Below are 13,114 nucleotides of genomic sequence, written 5' to 3'. Positions count from 1 at the left end.
CGTGTAAAAGAAAGTCCACATAAATAGAAGCACAATAAAACTATGGGATAGAGTTTTCTATGAGTCGCTAATAGATACTTCCTATAGGAATATCCTAGTAGTACACCTGGCACATGTTTGATCAACTAAGACCCACCAATGGATGGACTACATTTTGACTAGCTAATGATCCAAAAATCTCGCATTCAATCCCATTGGTTGTCGGGTACATCATTTGTTGGCTCGATGTTTGTAGCATGAGCCAGCTACATTGTCGTGCATTCTTTGTTGGGAGCCCACTAAACGAAACATGTGCACATGAACAGCTAAGAGGTTCCCAATAGAAAGACCACTTATTGGTGACTAGAAGAGACTTCTTTCTCCAGAACTATCTACATTATTAAAGAGATAATATAGAAACATAAAATGATGTAAATCCTTTAGACGCAACTTTAGATATTCCAGATAATACAAAATAAGAAGCCCTATAGTGTCTAGATACAAAAAGATGGAGCACACAAAGAAACAGAAGGTGAAGGAAATTATGACAGCTTGGCTATAATATTTCAACCGGAGGAGGATATAATCCCGATTGCATGGCAGAATCCAGAAGCAGATGAAGTGGAGATTTTCATAAAACATGTTTTGTCAACTAGCAAGATATTAGGCTTAGCCTTTGTGGATTGGAAGAGAGCTTAAGGGGTTTCTTTAGACAGGCAAAATTAAGAGAGTTTCAACAAAGAGATCTATCATACTCGAACAATTTGGAAACGACAAAGAATATGTTAAGGGAATTGACAAGGCTACAGTCAGGGATTAACTTCGATGGGACAAATCAAAGAAAGCTGAATGCAAAAGGAAAGGAAATGGGAGACAGAGGTTCTTCCAAGGGGAAAGGAAAATTTAGAAGTTGTAATCAATGAAGATTCTATCATGGAATGTGAATGGGGCTCTTTAGAGAAAAAGGCTCATGTCACGGAGTTGGTTAGGAATTACAAACCAAATTTTGTGTATTCAAGAGACTAAGATGTCAAATTGGAGCAGGGCAGAAATCAATGGTCTGGGATTACGCAGTCACTAGGATTTTGAGGCAAGCTTGGTAAAGCCTTTCTCAGAGGAGGAAATAGAAAAGGGGTGTTTTCCTTCTGTAGGGACAAAGCATGAGCACCCGACTGTTTTTGCCTCGCATTTTTTCAAAGTTGTTGGAATTTCGTAAAGGAAGACATTATGAGATTTTTTCAAAGAATTTCATGATGGAATGGATCTAGATAAAGGAACAAGCGCTACTTTCATTGCCCTGATTCCGAAATTGAGAGGGGCATCAAAAGTTGCAGATTCCTTCCTTTTAGATTCGTGGGATGTTTGTACAGGGTACTTGCTAAAGTTTTAGCAGAACGATTGAAATGGATCCTCCCCTTGATTATTTCTCCTAGCCAGTCCGGCTTGGATAGGAAAATACTTGATTGTTCTTTGGTAGCAAACGAGGCCGTGGATTTCTACTCTAAGATAGGAGCAAGCTATGATTTGGCCGACACTTCGAATTTATTGCTGACACACGTGTTGTGTCGTGTCTGACACGACACCCGTGTCCACCTGTGTTGACACTCCTTTAGAAATTTTTAAGTGTACTGCTAGAAGTGTCAGTAACTTTATATGTGTGTGTACGTGTATGATTGTGCCACTATTTCTAGATATTTAGGGGTTTCCATGTCAGATACCTTGTATCCGTGTCGAAACTTAGCACACGAATCTGTGTCCACAATCATGACTATATGTACTTTCTATTTTAGCTGTGTCCCCGTTTCTAAATTTTGGGAGTTTGCCATGTCCGACACTCCGTGTCCGTGTCGACACGCGACACTCGTGTCCGTGTCCACAAATCATAGGGAGCAAGGGGCATTGTTTGTAATTTGGATATGGAAAAAGCATACGACTGAGTAGAATGGGACTGCCTTGATTACTTGCTAGGCAGAATGGGGTTTGGCAGTAAATGGAGATTTTGGATCATGAAATGCTTATCATCCACGTGGTTTTCTGTCATTCTCAGTGGTGCCCCTAAAGGCTTTTTATGTCTTCTAGAGGTCTTAGAAGGTGATCCTTTGTCTCCTTTTCTCTAAAATAAGCACTTCTTCGATTTCCAAATTTTCCAAAGCCTTAACTAGGAGTAGGAATTAATAAGTTAAGAAGTTTCGATTTGTCTTCAGTGTCATCGATTTCCTCTTTTGTGATTGTGCCTGAGACTCTGAGTAGATTGATGTAAAAAAAAATGTGCTAGGGGGCTAATAGATGGGTTTAAGATTGGAGAAAACGGGGCTATGATTTCTCACTTGAGAGGGGGTGGGGAGAGAAGGGGGAGGCGGTTTAGAGCTAAGGCATATCAGTGGAGCTGCTGCAATAGTCGCGTTAATCTCCAACAGCGGCAACGCAAATTGCAATCAAGTCACGCCAATCTCCAACAGTAGCGGCACAAATCGCAAATTGGATCGAGGAGAAAGCTTTACGGAGAGGGATATGTATATGTGTGTGTGTATTAATAGTTTAATGTATATGTGTGTGTGTATTAATAGTTTAATACGAAAGGGAAAGGGGAAAGTAAATATGAAAGAGGAAATAGATTAATGACAAGAAAGTATTACAAAGAGGAAAGATTTAGTGTGGTGCCGTGATGATCTAGAATTAATTTTTGCGCATTGTTTGCTGAGGAAAAACAAACTATAATATTTGTTTGTATTGTTTGCTGTTTGCCGCAACAAAGGAGGAAAAGAGGAAACAAAAACTTACGGAAAATTTCTCTTGATGTTTGTTGTTTACCGTACGGAAGGAGGAAAATGAACTTTTTGCATCTCTTGCATAACGAAGGAGGAATGACTAGAAACCCGAAAATTCCGTGGACGTGTCGATGCGCATCCACATCCGTGTCCTTATCGAAACGGGTCTGTGCTGAAAATGTAAAGTGTCCACGAATCATAGATTATGACTCAACACTTTTATTTACATGGAAAGATTAAAGTGCCCCTAACTACATCAATTTTATCAACCTTATGCCATAAACTATATGTAAATTTTAGTAGTCATAATGCAAGTAAGCTGTTACTCTGTTTGAAAACACGGTTATAAAAAATTATATATATATGTGTGTGTGTGTGTGTGTGTGTTCTAGTCACACACGTGCATATAGTTGGGTGTCTCCTTAGGTGCCTAGGTAACATTTAGGTGCCCAGGTCCTAGGGGGGTTGGCCGTCTTCTCATCTAGACCATCGTATTTGGATTCTCATGATACCCACTCATTTATTATTGCACTTTGCTTTATCAACGCCACATTTTTTGAACATCTGACTTTGATTTAATGCATATTTATGTGCTCATTATTACCAGATAGCATGGTAATGTTTTAGATTTTATTTATTTTTTGAAATGATAGCCAAATATATTAAAAGAAAGATTGAGATGGTCAGATTACAAAAGAGAAATTAAAAACACCCACACTCCAAATTTACAAATATATATCATTACGGTGGGAGGGTGTAGAAAAGTGCTTGCTTCAAAACTCCCTCTCTAGCTAACCCATCTGCTACCTGATTAGCAGAGCGCCGAACATGAAGGAATACTGCCTCTAAGGACTTCACCCAGTCAAACAGCTCATCAAACCACCTATCAAATCTCCACGACGGTTTTTGAGGGCCTTTGAGCCATTGAATGACATTCAATGAATCCCTTCTACCACGATCTTAACATTATGATTTTTCTTTACAAGCTCCATACCTTGATATACTGCACGCACCTCTGCTTCTACAGCATCTGCCACCCGAATAAGCCCCGCAAAGGTCCAAAGAATTTCTCCAAATTCATTCCTCAGAACACCCCCAACTCCTGTAGCACCTGGATTCCCCAAACTAGAGCCATCAAAGTTGAGTTTTACGAAATCCGGAGGAGAAGGCTCCCATTCTTGAACAAATTTATGTTTACTCTCTCAACACTATTACAAATATCCTGGATTCCCCAAACCTGAACGTCTCCAAATTTATGTTTAAGATATTTTTATACGACGGTACTATTGAAAAGGTCAAGACAATTAAATGTTTGTTAATTATAGGCTGCTTATGAATGGTAGTCACTATGACTATTTTGGTTCTCCACTGTTAATTAAATCATAAGATATGGAAACTTATGATTATTATGGTTCTCTATTATTGATTAATCATAGGAACTTTTCATTTTTCAGTGTAAAAGAAATTTATGTATCCATGTAATTTGGGTCTAGAAATAATTCAAGCTGTGGGAAATATTCCATGTCAGTTACATTTTGTCCCACTTTTATTGGACAGAGGCAGTTACATTCATGATGCCACAATTATAGGGTTGCTTTTTGAAATTTCTCAAGCCCTTCACGATGGTATGGACTTTTCAAGCATCAGAGATGATGATCATCAACAGACAGGGCGCCTCATTTCATATTTTGTCTCAATGGTAATTTTTTATATTTTCCATTTATACTTTAGAACTATATTATGGTGTTGAGGATCACTGGGTGACAATTATGAATGCTCATTTACTTTAGGTTGACTTTGGAGCTGATTTGGAACGCCATCTAGCATTTTTAGTTGAATGCCGCGCAGCTTTTGGTAGCATTAATGAGCTCAAGGTTTGTATTCACATCTATCATGATAACCTGTTGGTTTTTTTTGTTCAAACCTCTAATATATAGAAAATTGGATTTGCACTTATATTGCTCGTTAGTCCCAAATTGTCAAATTGAATACATTCATTATTCTTTTTCACCGAAAGAATCCTTGGAAAGCTCAACAGGTTACGGACAATTAACATATTAACCTTGCAGGGAGAAACAGGAAAAGATTGCCTAAATGTTGTGTTTGTGGTAAGGGTTCATGAACCTTGTCTAAGGTCTCGTGTTCAAATACCTCCAGCAATATGGAGCCCTTATCGCTAGACAACTGCCTTGCAATAGCCCACAATACATCCAACCTGAATCGGTTCAGAAATAGTCGGCTAGGGCCAACAAGCAGAAAAGAATAAAAGAATAACTTTCAGAAAGCCTAGCTTTTGGTTACGAGTTGGCAAGTAACTTCTGCATTACTAGATTCATACTGCATCATGGTGTTCTGAGTGCATCTATTCTAATATTTATCCTACCATTGTTTGTTTTTGTAATTTAATATTATTCATTTTACGGAGAAACCCATTATCCTGGCAATATAACCAGCACAGGTTTCAGTCTCTTTGAAGCCTAAACTACCTTTATGTATAGACATGTTTTACATTTTTTCTTCAGGACACTTGCACTATTCAAAAACAGAAAAATAGTTTTTTTTAAAAAAAATTTTAATCTACAATTTGTGAATTTTTATTGTTATTTATCTTAATTCAATCTCACAGACAACATTGTTAACCGAAAGTTTAGACAGAGAAAATAAATGAGTTAGGGTTATCTCCCCCTGACTCATATCTTTATACTAAAACATAAAGGAATGTACAAAGTCCTAAATGCCCTTAGGCAAGTTACATATTCCAACACTCCCCCTCAAGCTAGAATGTAGATATCATACATTCCTAGCTTGTTACATATATCACTCAATTTTGACTTATTTAAGGACTTTGTAAACATATCAGCTAATTGGTCCCCTGACTGAGTAAACACAGTGCAAATCTCTCTTTTCTGGATTCTTTGACGGATAAAATGACAATCCACTTCAATATGCTTGGTGCGCTCGTGGAAGACTGGATTGTTGGCAATGTATATTGCAGCTTTGTTGTCGCAATAAAGCTGCGAAGGAGAAGATGAAATGAAGCCAATTTCAGAAAGAAGTGAACGTAGCCAAATAAGTTCTGTGCTTGTCTGTGCTATTGCCCTGTATTCAGCCTGTGCACTGGACTTAGCTATAACATCATGCTTCTTACTCTTCCATGAAACAAGATTGCCACCTACAAATGTACAATACCCAGTGGTGGACCGTCTATCTGCTGGGGATCCAGCACAATCTGCTTCAGAGAAGCCTTCAACTTTCATATGGCCATGTCTTTTGAACATCAATCCCTTCCCTGGAGCCCCTTTCAAATACTTGAGAATCTGTGTCACCGCAGCCCAGTGAGAAGTACGTGGAGAGCTCATATACTGACTGACAACTCCAACAACATATGAAGTATCTGGCCGAGTAACCGTGAGATATATAAGTTTACTGACAAGCCTGCGATACCTGCCAGGATCCTCCAACAACTCTCCTTCTTCTGAAACGAGTTTCACATTAGGATCCATGGGTGCAGAAGCTGGTTTAACTCCAAGATTGCCTGTTTCTTTTAGCAAGTCCAAGACATACTTTCTCTGTGATAGGAACAAGCCTCTAGAAGAACGAGCAACCTCTATCCCCAAGAAATACCTGAGCTGGCCCAAATCCTTAGTAGAGAATTCCTTTTGCAAGAAGGTTTTCAAACGTTGTATACCTTGTGAATTGCTCCCTGTGATGATTATGTCATCCACATAAACTATCAACAAAATACACCCAGCTGAAGAGTGATAACTGAAGACTGAGTGATCCATTGCTCATTGTTTCATGCCAAAGCGCATGACTGCCTCACTGAATCTCCCAAACCATGCACGCGGAGTTGTTTGAGGCCATAGAGTGACTTGCGTAGGCGACACACGTAGGAGGAAGTCTCCCCCTGAGCAACAAACCCTGGTGGTTGCTCCATATACACCTCCTCAGTCAGGTCGCCATGGAGGAAGGCATTCTTCACATCCAGCTGATGAAGGGGCCAGCTATGATTAACAGCAAGAGACAGGAGCACACGGACAGAGGGAATTTTCGCAACTGGACTGAAGGTCTCAGTGTAGTCAACACCAAAAGTCTGAGTGTATCATTTTGCGACTAACCGTGCTTTTAAGCGCTCGACAGTACCATCAGGGAGGTATTTGATGGAGAAAACTCATCGACAACCAGCAGGACGGGCACCAGCGGGTAGGGAAACCAGATCCCATGTATCATTACTATGAAGAGCGCTCATTTCTAGGTTCATAGTATCACGCCAGCCAGGATGGTCAAGAGGCTCAGCCACTGACTGTGGTAAAGACATAGAAGACAAGGTGGAAACAAAGCTCTGGAAGGTACTGGTGAGCTTATCATAAGAAACAAAATTCGAAATAGGATGTGCAGTGGAACGGGATCTCGTACGAGATGCAATAGGAGAATCAGAAACAACAGAGGAAGGCGGAAGAGAAGATCCTGAGAGCGGGAGAGAGGAATCATCGGCTCAGAAGATGATTGTGCGAGAGGTAGAAGAGACCTATCTGTAACTTGGCGCCGCTGATACTGCTGTGTAATTTTATATTAGTAGATGCTATTCGAGCTGTTCTTTTAGGTGGAGCTGGCTTCTCCAACGTGGCAGAAGAAGTAAAAGCTGCAGAAGCTGGCCGCACGGAAATAGGAGATGACAGAAGAGAAGCAGGTAGATCTGGTAAGGGAAGCGAGACCTCGGACTCGAGAGAAGGGGCGAAAGATGCCGCGCCATGTTGGAAGAATGCCTCAGACTCAAAGAACGTAACATCGGCTGAGACAAACCAGCGACGCAGACGAGGGCTATAGCAACGATAGCCTTTCTGCGTTCGGGAATACCCCAGAAAGACACAACGCTCAGACCGGAGATCGAGTTTGTCACGGCCAGGTCCAAGGTGATGAACAAAACAAACGCATCCAATTACACGAGGTGTCAGAGGAAACTGTTTCTTACCACGAGATAAAATCTCGAAAGAAGAGGCACCCTCTAAGACAGAGGAAGGAAGGCGATTTGCTAAGAAACACGCCGTGAGAAGGGCATCACTCCAGTATGCCTTAGGAACACCCATCTGAAAAAGAAGAGTGCGACCTACTTCAAGCAAATAACGAAGTTTCCTCTCAGCAACACCATTCTGTTGAGATGTGTATGCACATGAAGACTGATGTAAAATCCCATGTTGGGAGAGATAGGATTGAAAGCCATTAGTATCAGAAAAATATTCTCTAGCATTGTCAGTACGAAGACATTTAATATTGCAATTATATTGATTCTTAATTTCAGAATGAAATGTACGAAAAGCAAAGAACACGTCGGATCGACTCTTCAGTAAATATAACCAGGTCATGCGTGAGAAGTCATCAATAAACACAATAAAATACCGAAAGCCAGTACTAGACGCGACCCTAGAGGGTCCCCATACATCAGAATGGACTAATTCAAATGGACTAGACACTCGACTAATGATCCGGGACGGAAACGACACACGACGGTGCTTCCCGAGTTCACAGGACTCACATTGAAAACTAGAAAAAGATCCGGGAACCAGAGAAGTCTGCTGCAGCCGCTGAAGTGAAGGATGCCCCAGGCGACAATGCCACTGAAATGTATCCACAGAGCTATGTAAGACAGTAGGCAGCCGGCAGTCAAGACGATAGAGTCCATCTACCTCACGACCCGTTCCAATCGTCTTCCCAGTCGAGAGATCCTGAAACAAATAGTAAGATGGGAAAAATGAGACAGAACATTGAAGAGATTTAGAAATTTGGCTAACTGAAAGTAAACTAAATGGTGATTTTGGTACACATAAAACAGAAGATAAGGTAAGAGCAGGATGAGGGGAGATATGACCAACACCAGTGATAGGTGTAGTGGACCCATCAGCAAGGGTGATAGACTGAGAGGGAGACGAGAAAGAGCGAAAAGAATGAAGCTGAGAAGAGTTACCAGTCAGGTGATTGGATGCGCCAGAGTCAATGATCCATGACCCTGAGCTAGATAGAAGGGTAGTGGGTGAACTACCTGGCTGGGCGAAACCTGCAGAGGGAGGACGAGAACTGAGCCGCAGACGCTGGAATTCCTCATAATCGGCACGGGATAATGTATAGGTGGAATCAGCTGGTGCAGGAACAGAAGCAGAGGGAGCGCAATCTGAAGCCGAAGCAGTAGTAGCACCCATGTGAGCCGAGCGTGCCTAACGAAGCTCGGGATGCAGGGTATAGCAATGATCAATATAATGTCCCTCGCGCTGACAGTGAGTGCAAAAAAAATGGCCACGACCACCACCAGAACGACCACCACCACGGCCGGCACGGCCACGACCACGACCAGAGGAGGCTCCACCACGAGGCGGGCGAGTACTGCCATCATAGGTCGCGAGAGCAGAACTATCAATAGGAACAGATATCACTGGATCACCAGGAGAGCATTGCTGGACACGGGAGTAAACCTCAGTAAGGGAAGGAATAGCGCCAGAACCGATAATCTGCTGACGAAGATGCATGTACTCTGGACCCAAACTCTTAAGGTACTGGACAACATAGATCTGATCCCTCTGACGAGCAGCCTCTGTGAGATCCGTGGTAAGCGGCATGTAAACATCAAGCTGCTGACAGAGGCCAACGAATTGGCTGTAATGGGTGGCAAGAGGAAGATCACCACGGCGGAAACGCACCCACTCAGAATAGGTAGAGCATATCCGACTAATGTTTGCCACGCCAGAGTAAAGAAGAGTAACCTGATCCCAGATCCGTTTCGCAGTAGGCAGAAGCATCAAGGGCCCAGAGACGTGAGGGGCCATACTCTGCCACAGAAGGGTACAAACAAGAGCATCCTCCTGTTCCCATCGTTCAAAGGTGGGATCCGTCGTAAGAGGAGGATCATGACGAATGACGTGGGCTTTCCCACGGGTAATAAGATACTTCTCGACGGCTGCTTTCCAAGTAATGTAGTTTGCCCCATCCAACTTAACAGTAGTGATATGTGGGAATGATCCATCCACAGAGAGAGATGATGACGGAGAAGACGCCAAAGAGGGTGTCAGACGAATACCAGGAGCCACTCCTGTGGAAGGATTGTCAAGCACCTCCTCCATAACAACAAGCAAGAAAGAAACAGACAATCCAAACCAAGACGAATAACAAGAGATAACAGAATAGGTGGGCAAACTAGGATACGCCAAGAAAGCTAGACGCGGCTCCAAGAATGACGGGCATCGACGAAGCTTGACAAGAGGGAAGCCATGAGGCACAGAGGGGAGCCGCAAAGACAAACTAGAATCAAAGTAGGGTAAGAGATGAAGATCTAACACATAATAACATGGAGAAAAGAGTGGTAGGGTTTACCAAGGGATGAAAGGAAGAGAAGGAAAAATGATGTGGGTTGAAAAACTTGGGGTGTGAGGCTTACCAACAAACCTAGGAATTGGGGGCTGGAAAAAAAATAATTCTGATGCGAGGCGAAACGCAGCCCTGGAAACTTATTTCCAGGAAAGTGATTTTGGGGGGGGGGGGGGTGCAAATCCTCGGTCTTGGAAAAGATTTTTCGAGTTGGTGAGAAATTATTTTCCTGGAAAATTTTGGTGCAAATCCTCGATCCTGGAAGAAGTTTTCCAAGTTAGGGAGAAAATATTTTCTTGGAAAATTTTGGGGGGTTGCAAATCCTCGTTCTTGGCCGCCCTGGGTAGAAAATGCCGGGGGGGGGGGGGGGGGGGGGGGGGGGTACAGGACCAGGAGCTATGCGCAGGGGAGGAGAAACGTGGCGGGAGGGAGGGCCTAGTGCCTTCGGCTCGGAGAGAACGACTCCTTGTCAGGAGGAAAAAGATAGCGTGCCGGTGTGCCTCGGATGAAACTTGGCCCGGAGTTGGGTTTCGCGGCGAGAGGGGTGGGGGGGGGGGGGGTGGCGGAGAAGATGGAGGCTGATAGAGAACCCTAGGGGTCAGAAAACCCTAAGGCTTTGATACCATGTTAACCGAAAGTTTAGACAGAGAAAATAAATGAGTTAGGATTATCTCCCCCTGACTCATATCTTTATACTAAAACATAAAGGAATGTACAAAGTCCTAAATGCCCTTAGGCAAGTTACATATTCCAACAATCATATTAAAGTTCCTATTGTTCATTCTATCAATTAATGGTTGAGAGGACGAATCTCTATTTCTTAAATACATTGTACGCAACATTTATTGGAATGGTATGGTCCAATCCTAGTTCTTATCATTACTGATGGAAGTAAATGAGTTGTCTATTTCCTTCATTTCAATATGATTGCAGATGGCTTTGATATCATGAATGTGGTTTCAAACCTTACTATTTCATCTATTTCTTGCACTAATTCTTATTTCTAACTTGCTGTCCACTGATAGGAAACTCTTGTGCACTCGAGCAATTATTTAGCAATTAAAGCTATTAAGGTTTCAAAGGAACAGTTTTTGGGCTTTGTCAAATCTTGTATAGCATTCAATGAAGTGACAATACCTTCTGTTGCAGCTATTATTGGGCGTATGAATCTTTATCTCGAAACTTCAGAGGTTACACATTTCCTTCTTGTTTATTTGACATTATAATCTACTCAAATGTCTATCCTTCAACAATATCTTCTGTTTAAATTATCAGGTTGCTCTGCTAGGTGGCTTATTTTCACATACAGATGGACTTATTGAGTCAGCAATCAGCACTTTACAAAGTTTAGACATAATTGATGGTTAGTTTCATGAGCTCTTAGAAATTAGCGGCAATTTGGTGGTATATTTAGTTACATTGATACTGCATTCTAACCATTGTTTTAAATTTCTGATTTTAGTTGGGACCGAAATCTGAAAATTTCGGATTTCGGCCGAAATTGTAAAAATTTCTGCTGAAATGACCGAAATTTGAAAAATAAATAAATTTGGTTTCAGTAGGGACCGAAACCGAAATTTAAATCCATGATTCTAACTACATCTTGTATTGAATAAAGAACACGAGTGCCAGCCCATCAATGGCTTGCAAGTCTGCCATGTCATTAGCACTAGGTGGTATGTGCTTGGCAACAGGCAAAAGAACTTTACATAGGACAACGATCAACATAATAAAATTTAGTTAGTGCCCTAATCGAATCGGTTGAGATACTCATGAAATCACATCCAACAAGTCCCTCAATAGAAATTGTGCCTGACAAGCAAGGTTTTAAATGGTGGTTTTGGTATTCATGTTAGTTGCCATGGAAATGGAAAATGTTGGTTTCAGTCATTGATTTCGGTGGAAATCTGGTCAAATCATGAAAGTTTATGGAAATGCATGCAAATAATAGAAATTTAAAATGGAATTATCTGAAAAACTGAAGTGGTAGCATTATGCAGGGCTTGGTGAAATTTAAGAGGCGATTTTTTACATGTTTTTTCTTTAATAGTAAGTATCATATATTAAAGGGGCCAAAGGCCCAAGAAGAGGTACAAATGGATATCACTACAATACAGAGGAAGAAAAATCAAGGTGAGAGGAAATCAAATATCTGAATGCGTTCCCTTGAGACTTCATCCTTGGCTAACTTGTCAGCGACAACATTAGCAGGTCTTTTTCCGTGATAGGCTTGTATGTGAGAATCACCGATAATGTCTTGAATTTCATAAAGCCACGCTGCAAATCTCCATGGAATTGAGTGTGATCCACTAATCCAGCTAATCACATTCTTTGAGTCGCCTTCAATTTCAACTTTAGTGAGGTCATCATTTGATAATAGCTTAATACCATAGTGAATTCCTCGCACCTCAGCCTCGTTTGCATCTGAGAACCCAATAGGTCCCGAGTAAGCCCATATTACTCTTCCTTGGTCATCTCTCAACACGCCTCCAATTCTGGATGGTCCTGGGTTTCCCAAACTTGAACCATCAAAGTTTAATTTCCAAGTTCCTTGCATAGGAGGTTCCCATACCTGATCCACAGTTGAGGCTTCCCTAGCCCCATTGCATATCACATTCCACTCATACCAAAGATTGTATGCCGACACAAATGCAAAGCTAGGAATGATTCTCACCCAACACACAATGAGAGCAATGACCTTATTAAAAAGAAAGAGGTGTCTCCTAGAGAATCCTTTGAACACCCTTTCATTTCTTTCTTTCCAAACGACCCATATTGTGGCAAGAAAGGATACCTTCCAAAGAATTTTCCCTTTACCTTTCCATGGAACCAATTCCTAATCATCAAACAAATCCTCTAACTTGGCTGGGAGAACCCATGCTACACCAAATCTTGATAATTAATCTATTCCATACCTCTCTAGCAAACCTGCATTGCAATAACAAGTGGTCTACCGATTCCCCCTCTTCGATGCACAAAGGACAATGATCGATAATCAATATATTTCGCTTCCT

At 41.7% G+C, this 13,114-nt stretch overlaps 1 protein-coding gene across 9 annotated transcripts in view; it reads left to right on the top strand.

The window, feature by feature from the left end:
- LOC143861401 (uncharacterized) overlaps window positions 1-13,114 on the top strand; it is a 49,368-nt gene that overhangs the window by 23,729 nt on the left and 12,525 nt on the right. For all 9 annotated transcript variants that reach the window (XR_013239961.1, XR_013239962.1, XM_077372323.1 and 6 more), the window contains 4 exons: window positions 4,305-4,446; window positions 4,538-4,621; window positions 11,126-11,290; window positions 11,376-11,463. Coding sequence is in view for 7 of the 9 variants with exons in the window: in XM_077372323.1 (XP_077228438.1) it covers window positions 4,305-4,446; window positions 4,538-4,621; window positions 11,126-11,290; window positions 11,376-11,463 (479 nt within the window). In the remaining 2 variants the exon portion in view is untranslated. The remainder of the gene's footprint in view (window positions 1-4,304; window positions 4,447-4,537; window positions 4,622-11,125; window positions 11,291-11,375; window positions 11,464-13,114) is intronic.

This window comes from Tasmannia lanceolata, unplaced genomic scaffold, assembly GCF_043159265.1.
Source record: "Tasmannia lanceolata isolate RefF3 unplaced genomic scaffold, GAP_Taslan_0.1 ptg000037l, whole genome shotgun sequence".
Classification (NCBI taxonomy): domain Eukaryota; kingdom Viridiplantae; phylum Streptophyta; class Magnoliopsida; order Canellales; family Winteraceae; genus Tasmannia; species Tasmannia lanceolata.
The sequence above is the reverse complement of the archived record's forward strand: the minus strand, read 5'-3'. Positions and strand labels throughout refer to the sequence as shown.